At 46.3% G+C, this 12,597-nt stretch overlaps 1 protein-coding gene across 1 annotated transcript; it reads right to left on the bottom strand.

Annotated features, from left to right (window-relative positions):
* Window positions 1-7,754: 7,754 nt before the first annotated feature.
* LOC307095719 (voltage-gated potassium channel KCNC1-like) lies at window positions 7,755-12,231 on the bottom strand. The gene is made up of 4 exons (XM_079765196.1): window positions 11,874-12,231; window positions 11,388-11,587; window positions 10,269-10,802; window positions 7,755-10,030 (listed from the first exon to the last, which is right to left on the bottom strand). Exons 1-4 carry the CDS (start codon window positions 12,007-12,009, stop codon window positions 9,209-9,211), a joined length of 1,692 nt encoding a protein of 563 aa, XP_079621322.1. The 5' UTR covers window positions 12,010-12,231; the 3' UTR covers window positions 7,755-9,208.
* Between the last annotated feature and the right edge of the window lie 366 nt (window positions 12,232-12,597).

The following is a 12,597-nucleotide window of genomic DNA, read 5'->3' as shown; positions in this document are numbered from 1 at the left end:
TAGAAGCTTTAGAAAACCACCCTGCACTCCACTACATCCATACCCACTCCCACTTCACCACATCAGACTCTTGTTACTTATTTGTCTGGACTATAGCAAAAAGCATTGATCAGGGTTCCCTGATGTCAGTATCTTTCCACTAATCCATCTTCCATGAGGCTGCCTGCCAGAGGGAATCATTCTAGAGATCAGCGCTGTTCTTGCTTTGTCCCTGCTAAAAATCCTTCCTTTCCTTTCCACTGTCAGCACAAGCCAACCCAGACACGTGACATTCATGGGGTAAATAATACTGGGGGCTCCTTGCCCCTGTTTATGTCCTCTGCCCTCTCCCTATCCATGCACACCCCATGCTTTCCTGCACCCTGTGCTATTCCCTTGAGCTAGAACCACTCCCTTTCCACCTATCAAAATCCTACCCACTTTAAATTTAACTGGGTTGTTTGTATTTCTTTAGAAGGATGACTACATCTTTGACATTAAAAGATTTTTAATGTTCTTATCCTTCAAGGCCCAACCCTAAAGTTACCTCCTTTATGAAGTCTGCTTCTAATCTATTAAAAGCACTATATTAGAGAATTGAACTTCCTCCATTCAGCCTTCACAGGTGTGTATGTCTTGGTGCACAAAGGAGAGCTGATGGAGGATAAAACAAAACTTCCTGATGCTAGTACCTCCTCTAGGGCAGACAATGGGATGGCACTCTTCTTTTGTTACTGCATTGGTCATAGTCCTGCAAAGACAGACTTACAAAGCCCAGGCCTCTGAAGTCTCAGGCCAGCCTCTTTTGAGCTATCTTATTCTAGTCATAGATTTGAGTCCTGGCACTGCCACTAGCTTTTTGTGTGACTATGAGCAAGTCTCAACCCCTCTCTGGCCTTGATTTTTTCAAGAATCCTCCCAGTTCTGGATTTTATTATTGTAAGATGAAGGGTTTTATGGAGTTATTCCCATGAGTACATCTGGTATAAGTATGTCCACTATCATTATAATTCTCTCTCTTTCTCTCTCTCTCTCTCTCTTTCTCTCTCTTTCTTAGTTTCTTTCTCTCTTCTGTCTCTCTGTCTGTCTTTCTGTCTCTTCCTATCTCTCTTAGTCTGTCTCTCTTCCTTTTCCTTTCAACCTCTCTCTCTTCTACATCTCTCTGTCTCTTATTCAATCTCACTCTCTCTTCCCCAACCCCAGCCCTAGGGTGTGAATCTGGCTGAATAGCTTCCAACCCAAAATAGCTCCAGTGCTTTCTAAGTGTTGTTGTTGAGTAGAGGTAGAAATGATATCCCTCTGAGGGTCTTGGGAAGATCAACCATCCTCTACCTCTCCCCTCAGAAAGGGCTCACAGAGCTAAGGAGGGAGGCAGCAGGATGAAGGATCTCATAACAAGGCCAACTGGCTCCTACCCTCCAGGCTTTCACCCAAAGAGAGGACATTGCTCACAGATCACAAAGGTTCTCCATCTCCTAGATCAGGGGTCCTCAAACTATGGCCCACGGGCCACGTGCGGCCAGCCGAGGACATTTATCCAGCCCGCCGGGTGTTTTTGCCACTGCTTCCTGTCCAGCTTAGCAGCCGACTTAGCAGTGTGCATAGGAATTTGTTCATAGTGTGTTTTTTTTAAACTATAGTCCGGCCCTCCAACGGTCTGAGGGACAGTGAACTGGCCCCCTATTTAAAAATTTTGAGTACCCCTGTCCTAGATGATCTGAGCCAGAGATTCTTAACCACCATATACTCATTTTTCAACTACTCTGACCCATCATTTTACAGATGTGAAAACAGGCTCACAGACAGGAAAGGAATGGCTCACCATTCCACAGTCAAGTAATAGAAGAACTGGAACTAGAATGCTGGTCTCTTGACTCATAATAAAGTGCTCTGAGAAGACTATAAAACTGATTCAGCACCATCAGTTGAAAGGGACTTTTCATGAGCATTTTGCTAGGAGAAGAGAAGACTGGGGATTATTGATGGGTGAGTTGGAGACTCCATAGATATCCAGATTGAGAACACTCAAGGACAGGATTCAGGTCTCCTTTGTCTCCAATGGAAGCCCAATAGAGTGTCTCACTGTAGCTCAATGATGAATAAATGAGGGAGAGAGCCTCCATCAGGTCACTTGAGGGACACTGATGCTTTCTCTGGAGTTTTGAGTATTTATATACCACACTCCAGAAGCCTTACAATCAAAGGATGAAGGGATTTAGTCTTAGTATGTTGTTAACTTGCTAGGTCAAGAGTCCCTGCACTGAGAGAAACCAAGATGGCAGCATAAGGTATACATCTGTACGTGCTGCCTCTCACAACCACACCAAAACTACAACTAAAAGACAAACCGGCTATCATCCAGAACCATGGGAAAGCTGGCTGAGTAGAAGTTCTACAACTACAAGGAAAGAAAAAAGCACATTGAGACTGGGTAGAAGGTGCAGAGGTGCGGAAGAGCAGAGGTACAGAGGTGCGTGAAACAGGCTGGCAACTGGGTGTGCTGTTTTTTTCAATCGGAAGGGAGATACAAGCTCCCGACTGCTCTGAACTCCAGTTTCCGGGAGACTCTGGGGACCCAGACTCCTATGGGGAGAAACTGGACTGTCTGGCATCGGGTTGGAAAGAGGGTGGCTTTCTCACAGAGGTGCTCACAGGGATCATTGTTACTGCGTGGGGGCAAGGGATGCGGGGACGCAGAGACATGAAGACACAGAGACGTGGAGATGCAGAGATGGCTGACTGGCAGCCATCACTGTTTGCTCCACCCTGGTGATTCCCTGAGACCCCACCCCACCCGATTTACAACCCCACCCAAGCTGTGCACAGTGCCTTTTGCATATGAATGGCCTGTCCTTTCGCAGCCTAACCTAACAAACTGCTGCTGGGTCAGAGAGCTCCAAAACTTCCAAACCCCAAACAGAGAGGAGAAATCTTCAGATCTCCTTGTAGCTCCTGCTGGGTGGCCTCAGGCAGTGGCTGACTTTGCACCTCCTTGGAGATCCAGGAGCCAGTGTACCTAGTGGTCAGTGTGAAACGATACCAGATTTCAACTCCTCACATCCATAAGTGACACACTCAAGAGGCAGACTCAGTGAGCACCAAAGCCCCACTGAAGCAAGTCTTGCCCCATAAGGGTGTCTCCAGCACAGTAGTTCTTCCATTATAGACACAGCAGGTCCTCACAGCCAATTGACAATTCCTCCCAGTGATACCAACAGCAATCAAGGCTTAACTACAACAATACTGTGCACCCAGCCCATAAAGGGGTGCACCAAGAGTGTCCACCTCAGGTGATTGGGGAGGCTGAGCCACTGGGCCCTATAGGACACCTACCACACAAGGCCACTCTATCAACACAGGGAAGCAGTCAAAATGCAGAGACAAAGAAACATGTCACGAATGAAAGAAATGGAGGAAAGCAAACTACTGGATATAGAGTTCAAAACCACAGTTATAAGGTTACTCAAGAATCTTCTAGAAACCTCTGAGGAACTTAGTGAGACCTCCGAGGAACTTAGTGATACCTTCAAGGATCTTAATGAGAATGCCAAAAAAAAAAAAAATGGAAAACGACCAGTCAGAAATTAAGCATACACTGTCTGAAATAAAGAATAATATACAGAAATTCAACAGTAGACTAGAGGATCCCAAGAATCAAATCAAAGATTTGAAATATGAGGAAGCAAAAAACACCCAACTGGAAAAGAATCCAAAAATATGAAAATAGTGTAAGGAGCCCTTGGGACAACTTCAAACGTACCAACATCCGAATTATGGGGGTGCCAGAAGAAGAGAGAGAGCAAGATATTGAAAACCTATTTGAAGAAATAATGACAGAAAACTTCCCCTACCTGGTGAAAGAAATAGACTTACAAGTCCAGGAAGCTCAGAGAACCCCAAACAAGAGGAATCCAAAGAGGACCACACCAAGACACATCATAATTAAAATGCCAAGGGCAAAAGACAAAGAGAGAATCTTAAAAGCAGCAAGAGAAAAACAGTTAGTTACATACAAGGGAGTACCCATACGACTGTCAGCTGATTTCTCAAGAGAAACTATGCAGGCCAGAAGGGAGTGGCAAGAAATATTCAAAGTGATGAATAGCAAGAACCTACAACCAAGATTACACTGAGTGGCCAGATTATTATGATCTCTGAACGCATAATAATCTGGCCACTCAGTGTAAATCCTATATAATAAAAGGCTAATATGCAAATTGTCCCCCCACCAGGAGTTCGACCAGCAGGCAGGCCGGCCAACAGCCCATGTCCCCTCCCCCTGGCCAGGCTGGCTGGACCCCACCCATGCATGAATTTATGCACCAGGCCTCTAATATATATACACTGAGTGGCCAGATTATTATGCATTCAGAGATCATAATAATCTGGCCACTCAGTGTACTCTACCCAGCAAAGCTATTTTTTTAGAATTGAAGGTCAGATAAAGAGCTTCACAGACAAGAAAATGCTAAAGGAGTTCATCACCACCAAACCAGGATTATATGAAATGCTGAAGGGTATTCTTTAAGAAGAGGAAGAAGAAGAAAAAGGTAAAGATAAAAATTATGAACAACAAAGTGACAACAGATACATATCTATCAACAAGTGAATCTAAAAATCAAGTCAATAAAAAATCTGATGAACACAATAAACTGGCGAATATAATAGAATCAGGAGCATAGAAAGGGAGTGGACTGACAATTCTCAGGGGGGGGCGTGAGGGGTGTGGGAAGAGATTGGACAAAAATCTTACACCTATGGATGAGGACAGTGGTGGGGGTAAGGGCATAAGGTGGGGAGGGGAAACTGGGTGGAGGGGAGCTATGGGGGTGGGAAAAGAGGAACATCTGTAATAACCTGAACAATAAAGATTTATTTTTTTTAAAAAAAGAGTCCCCACACCACCAACACCCATAAATTCATTTCTTCTTTGTAAAAGTATTAATGATATATGCCCCATCTGCCTCCCTGGAACTTGGAGCAGTTTCAATTAAAATAAAGGATAGGAAAGAGCTTTGACAAAAACAAGGCAGCCCTCTGCAAATGTGATAGCTGGGTGATGTCCCAGCTAGCAATTATGTTCTCAGAGACTGTGGGCACCCAGTGAGTCATCCTCTCACTCTCAAAGCCAAAGGATTTGAAAGGGGAGAAATGAGGTGAGCCTTTTCTTGAGTTTTTATTTCTGTGAAGGGAGGCCAAAACGGGAGTGCACAGAGCCACCTCCTACAGACATACACACATTGTGCCCCAAATTCCAGCCTCCTTAGAGCTAAACAGCCAGCTTAAGCAAGGACTTCACCCCTCCTCTGCTATTTAATTCTGAGATACCAAGTCCCCAAGCTATTGGGGTTTCTTAGAGATGAGAAGTTAGAATCCTAAAATTTTATTCAGTCCCAGTTTACATCCAGCCTTGGGCTCTATTTCTGATTACAACTAATTTACTCTGTGACTTCAGGTAAATTGCATTCCCTCTCTGAGCCCTTTACATCCTCAATATATAGAATGATTCAGATACCTAACATTATCTTTCAAGATTCCCAGATTTAGAATACCTGGGTTTGAGTCCTAGCTCTGTCATAACAACTGAATGACCTTAGACAAGTTTTTTCCTGGGTCTCAGTTTCTGCTACTATAAAATGAGGTATTTGCATTAGATGCTTAGCATTGTATTTCAAGAGTTTTGGATTGAGATTCAGGAAATCTGACTTCTAGCTCTAGCACCACAAAGTAAATCATTGTCTGAATTTGGACTGGCCTTTTCCTTTTTCTGGTCCTCAATTTCCCTATCTGTGTCATGAGGGAATTCAACTATGAGTTATTTAAACACACCCTCTGATTCTAACAGCCTCTGGTTCTAGAATTTTACAGGCACTGAAAAAGGAAGTGAAGGGAGGGGAAGCCACGCCCAGAATGATTTCTCATAAACTAGCAGTGGTTGCCCTCTATAGGTCTGACCTGAAAGTGCAGGCCCGAGAGTGAAACACAGAGAGACAACTGGATGCTTCACCAGATAGGGCCAGACACATAGACTAGGATTGGCACAAAGACTTCCCAGCCCCGTCCTAATAAGAGGGGTCTGGATAGTAGTGTGTACTGGGATATTGCACTTTCCTTCCCAGTCATCAGTAAGTAACAAGAGACTTCTCAGGCCTATAGAGCTCGTGGTCAGTGGGGTCTCTGCCATAGATTAAGTAAGTAAAAGAATCTTTTTTACTCGAATAATTTGCCTACACATTTGGGGGGATGTGCACGAATGTTTGAAGATGGAGTGTGATTGTGCTCTGAAGATGAGTATGAGAATGAGTCACTTTCATGGCTGATAAGTATTAACATGTGAGGCAAAGAACTCTTCATAAGATATGAAAGAAGCTACTCAAATTAACGTGTTTTTCAGCATCCTCATCTACTCCCTACCCTCCTTGGAATAGAAGCAGTTCATGCCTGGGCAAAAGACCTAGGATGACCTTAGTATAGAAATGAGAATCTAAATCATGAGAAGATTAAATACTGGGGAAAGCTCGATATTCAAGAATGGTCCTAAAGTCTAGGGCCGTGGTCGACAAACTGCGGCTCGTGAGCCACATGCGGCTCTTTGGCCCATTGAGTGTGGCTCTTCCACAAAATACCATGGCCTGGGAGAGTCTATTTTGAAGAAGTGGCATTAGAAGAAGTTTAAGTTTAAAAAATTTGGCTCTCAAAAGAAATTTCAATCGTTGTACTGTTGATATTTGGCTCTGTTGACTAATAAGTTTGCCAACCACTGGTCTAGGGGATTTGTTGACTCAGTCTTGGAGTATCACTAAATTTGGGGCAATCTGTGGACTCATTATTGCAGAGCATTATGTGAGGCTTAGGAGAGATGCAAATATAGGGTTTTGTTACATAAATAGGCATATACTAAGCCTTTCATCACTGTCATTCCATAATGATTCATTATAGAAGTAGTAGTCAGGTCATGAAAATCTATACTCCCCTATCCCTTCTCCCCTTCTTGGGTTAAAATGTCTGACCATCCAACCCAAATGCAAAGGGAAAAACTGTTCCTTATTGTGTGACAAAGATGGTTGCAGTTCTAGTTCTGCTCCTGATTCACTATATAACCAAGGCCTAGCCCCAGCATTTCTCTGGGCCTTAGTTTCCTTATCTGAAACAAAAGGGGGTTGGATTTGATGAGTTCCCAGGGTTTTCCCAGCCCTGACATTCACTCTACCTGTTGTGTGTTTTTTAATAGAACACTTTCCCTACCATCCCTTCTAGTGCTACATACAGGCTTATTTTTTAAAATATATTTTTATTGATTTCTGAGAGGAAGGGAGAGAGAAAGGAAGAGAGAAACATCAAAGTTGAGAGAGAATCATTTATCCGTCACCACCCCCCCACACACACACACACACACACGCCCCTTACTGGGGACTGAGCCCGCAACCTGGGCATGTGCCCTGACCAGGAATCAAACCGTGACCTCCTGTTTCATAGGTCAACACTAAACCACTAAGACACACCGGCTGGGCTTCTTTCAGTGTTTCTTAAATGGAAACTTCTCCCCACACAAGTTCCTACTTCTGATAAGTGCCCAAGTTTTCCACCACCATGCCCTAAACAGGACAGCAAGTCTTCTATTTTTCTTCCTCAATTCCTGGGCCTGCCCCCTTCCCCACCCCACCCTGTTCCCACTAAAAACAAAAAGTTCTTCTCTCATCAAGGTGTGTAATAATAGTTTATTCTGAGGAACAGATACAATAAAGATAGCAAATTGTTTTTACCCTATCAAATAATTTGCCCACACATCTTGTCATTGTTTATTACACCAACCCTATCCCTGCTCATGTCCATAAGCTTCTACCCCCAAAATCACAGATACACCTTGGAATGGAGAGTTCAAAGGATATTTTATTTAAAAGTTTTGTAAACAGAATTATGCTCACAGCTTCAGCAACAGTGAGAGTTCAATTAAACCTCCCTGATCAGCTCAGTTGCCTGGAGCACTTCCTCAGACGCCTCAGAAGCTTGAAGTCAGACCTGAGGAGGTCCCTTCTCTCCCTCCTGGAAGCCAGTTCCAGGAGAGGTACATGGTTGTTGGCACCACAGGAAAAGCCAGGAGTGAAGAGCATACAGGTAGTAGAAAAAGGAGGACACGAGGTGGAAAAGAGGGAATAATCAATAGCAGCAAGGGTTGGAGGTAGACCCGTTGTGGGTACTAAAAATTGTTTGGAAATTTTTAAAAAGAATTGTAAATGCGTATATCCAAAAATATATTTTTTTAAAATCTGGAAGTGGAAATCACTTGCCTTTTCTTGCCAACAAATTCAATTTCCTTGATCCAACTTATTCAATGTGCAGCAATAATATTTCATGTCTATTAGTGACTACATATTGTTATTGTAGCTGAGATAGCATGGTTAATATTGACTAATATATTGTGGTTAATGATAGTTAATACTATATCTAAAATATTATGAAAAAAAAATCACTGAGATGGGAAAAGAGGGAAGGAGTAGGGAAAGATATACTGGAATAATAAGAAGGCCAGGAAGTTAGAGTGCTTTCCCAAATTCAGACCTGGCTGATCCACATCTGTTTGGAGTTTATGAGAAGGCTCCAAAGGCCTCCTTATGGCTCTATGGAGCATTTGTCCCAGAGCCAGTATGTAGATCAATGCTACAATCTGGCTATGCCTGGGCACTGTTGGTACTGATTGCCATCAATACTCATAACCAGTTGCTGTCATATATCCACAGACCATTGCTATTAACACCCACAGGCAATCACCATTGATATCCATTGATGTTAATATCTTATTACTATCATGATTCAAAAGTCCCCCATCTAAACTATGGTCTAGTTGGGGGGAAGGGAGAAAGGGAGAAAGGGATGGGAGAGGGGAGCTGGGTGAGAGAGGGTTATAGCACCAATCCAGGAAGAACTATCCTCTATAATTCCTGGTCACTTCAGGAATTAAGAGAAAGGCCTAGGGTGGGACAAGGGGGAAGCTGAGGCCTAGCTGGCCTTGCCCCTAAGCCCCTTTTTTCAGGATGCCCACCTGATAATGGGGAGTCTACCCTTCAGGCTAATGCTAGCTAATACTGACTAGCAGAGTTTGCCATAACCTGGGACTTCTCTTGAAGGATTCTTTGCCAAATCCAGGTTTAGAAATCCTTATCTTTTAACCAAAAACTGGCAAGAGGAAGGTAGGGATGGTGGGGTCTACCCCTCTTAACCAATGGGCCCATTACAGGATGCCATTGGGCCTCAGTTTCTGGTGGGCCAGAGCTACAGCATAATAGCGTTGGAAACGGACAAGGAGCACAGGCACCAGCAAGACACCAGTGCACATGCCCATTGTGGCTGTGACAGCAGCAGTGAGCTGGCCCAGAGAAGAGAGGGGATAGACGTCTCCATAGCCAACAGTGGTGAGAGTTATGACAGTCCACCAGAGACATGTAAAGATGTCTCCAAAATGGGGCTCACCCTGACCTGGGGTGGACATGCCCAAGAGCTCCCCATAGAGGAAGAGCAAGCCAAAGAATAAGATCTCAGCTACCCAAATCAGGAGAAAAGCACACACCTCCTTCCAAGAAGAATGAAGGGTGTGAACTAGGACTCTCATGGCCAGGGACTTTTCAAGGAAGCCCAGGAGACGAACTAGTTTGAGGACATAGAGAGAACGAATGGCCCCAAGTGTTAGGCTGAGATGGGGTTGCTGTTCAGCCTTGTCACCCACCACCAATTCCACCAGCACAGGGAAAAGACAGAAAATATCAGCTAGATTGAGAGGGCTACACAGGAAGCGCACCTTATCAGGGCAGGAAATGGCCCGGGCAAAGAACTCAGTTCCAAACCAAAGGGCACAGAGCAGTTCCAGGTAGAGTAGGTGGGGGGCACGGCGGTAAACAAGACCATTGTTCTGCCGCTCCTGATGGTTTCCCCCTACCACTACCCCATGTTCCATAGGAGTGAAGTTGGCAGAGAAGTAATCCAGCTGGACCTCCGTCTCCTGGAAGAAGATGACCAGAGCACACACGGCAAAGAGTGTGGAGATCAGGGAAAGGCACTGGGGGAAAAGAGGCATGTCAGAAGTACCCCCATTTACAATCACCCCCACTTCTCTAACTGGACCCCACCCACCCTTCTTTGCCTCCCTTTTTTGAGAATCCCCTCAAATTGTCCTGGGTGTTTGTAGGTTCAGGGCCCAAGCACTGTGCCAAGTGTGTGGCCATTGTGGCATCTTGGCAGGGCCCTTTGTGAGTAAGAGTGTTTAACATGGTGTTATAACACTGTTAATAAGTTACCTTGGCCCCTAAGGAAGATTGGGGTTGGTCAAGAAGCACCCAGAGCCATGGCTTCCAAGCATTCCGCAGTCTCTGGCCTTCAATGGGGTTCAGCAAAAGGCGTTCATCCATGTGGGCATTCTCACAGACCTCCCAAGACAGAAAGTCCTGGGTTTGGGTCTCCTTGCCACTCAGCTTGAGCCAGCAGCAAGGTGCCAGCGGTGCTTCTGCCAGGCCCCAATAAGCCAACTCCTCCTCTAGGACATCCCGACAAACGTTGGCAGGGCAGTGCAGTTGCCGAGTACGGTAGTAGCCTAGCACGTAGCCAAAAAGTTCAGGATTTCGGTCAAAGAAAAACTCTCGAACTGGTGGACCCTGAGCAGCTGGGGTGCCAGGTGGGGGTGGCTCGGTCAGCTTGTAGAGTCGGGTGCCTGGGAAGGCCCGCACAGTGCTGATGTAGGTCTCATGGCGCATGCCCCCCACGTTCAGGATCAGTCTATCATCCAAGCCCTCCATGGCAAACTGTGAGCCTGCTTCTCGGCTGGCTCGGATACGCTGGCAAGAGGAGGGATGACAGGGGTTAGGACAAGGCTTATACAGGGCAGGGAGAGAATTGAGGGCCACAGAAGTGATATGGCAGCCCAGATACCCAAGCGAGGCTATCCCAGGCTAGGATCTGGAGGTGTCTCTTCCTCCTGGGTCTTCAAGAATCAGGAGGACAGCCAACTCTCAGATGTAGTCACAGTGACTAGCCAGAGTCTCTCCTGGGCCCAGAAATTCCAGGAGAAAAACCAGCCTAGCCTGGATACAGATGTCTTTCAGGGGCTCTTAGGAGATGCCTGGTCACTCTGAGAGAACAATTGTGCCATGGTATACAGCAGAGGAGTCACAGACAAGCAATGGCAGACTAAATGGGCAAGATGGGGACAGGGACATCTCTTAATCCTCTAACACTTTGAAAACTTGGGGAGGGAGAGAGATGGGGGAGGGTGAAAAGAGAAGCTGCCAAGGGAGGCTAAGAGCAGGAAATGGAGTGAAGATGGGAGTGACAGAGGAAGCTGGAGGGCCTTAGAGATCCCTTGGCCTCCACAAGGAGTAGGAAGTGCCTGACTTCAGAAACGGGCTGGGGGGTCGGCAGACCTGACAACGATGATTTTTGACTCCAACTTCCCTGGCACTTGGTCCCGGGCACTCAGAAGCAGCAGCAACTGCATCAACTGCACCAATAGCACCAACAGCACCAAAAGCACCAGCAGTACCAGCAGCAGCAGCAGCAGCAGCATCCGTTGGTCTCTCTACTGGGCGCCCTAAAATTGCTTTGGGCTTAATGAGCTCCTTGCCTGGGAACAAAAAGGGGCAAGAAGAGAATGGGGGCAGAGGAGAGAGAGAGGGTGGTAGGAGCACAGAAAGGCAAACCATGGGGGTCAAAACACCTACTTAGATCAATATTTCAGTGTCTCATACCCCCCCCCCCCTAACTGGCAGCCTGTTGGGGCCTCCCATGTTTGTCCCTGAGGGCAAAAAAGGATGAGGGCACAGGCAGCCACCTCCAGTCTGAGAACATCACACACCTCACACACCCACCTCCCATTCCTTCCACCTCTCAGTCAGTCCTTCCTTACTCACTTGGTTGTTTTGCATGATCCACAAACACTGGCAGTGAAGGGACCAGCGGCTGGCTGGGCAGAGGGGCTGGAGACGGTGGGGCGGGTGGTGTGGCCAACATTGCTGCTGCCTCCGGAGTTCTTGACTGCTCCTGCATGGAGAGATCTCAGAGGCCTCAGGACCAGGGTGTGCTCATGGAAGAGCTGGCAAGGACTAGGGGCCTTCCAGGAGCCTCCCGTTCCTGCTGTGGCCAGAGGAGCAAGGGCTGAGAGGCAACAATCTGATTCAGGGCTATATGTGTTCCTGCTTGCTTGTTTAGGAAGGGCTTCCTGGCCCCTAGCCTGCAGGGAATCAGACAAGAGACCCTGGCCAACTTTGCTGCTCCTCCTTCCTCCCCCAGCTTAGTTCCAGCCCAGAGCAGAGGGAGGGGAGGAGGCAGCTGGAAGAAAAACAGGAAGTTAGGTAGTCAGGCTCCAGCCAAGAAGCCACATCACAGGACCAGTTAATATTTTGAACAACTTTTTCCCCCACCCCACCCATCCCCACTCTAATTCCTCACCTTCCCCCCAGCTCCACTACAGTCCTCTCATCAGAAGCCTGAAAAGAAGGAAGGGGAGTGGGGGGAGGGGGAAGTGAGGAAGATAGCTTGGGAGGCTAGATGTGCTCTTGGCTGTATCTAGCTGTTCTGCCCACTCATTTTTTCTTTTTCTTTTTTTTCCTCTCCCGTGCTAATTTTTTTCCCCTT

The sequence above is a fragment of the Cnephaeus nilssonii genome (assembly GCF_951640355.1).
Source record: "Cnephaeus nilssonii genome assembly, chromosome: X".
NCBI lineage: Eukaryota > Metazoa > Chordata > Mammalia > Chiroptera > Vespertilionidae > Cnephaeus > Cnephaeus nilssonii.
Note: the sequence above shows the minus strand (reverse complement) of the source record. Positions and strands in the feature narration are given on the sequence as shown.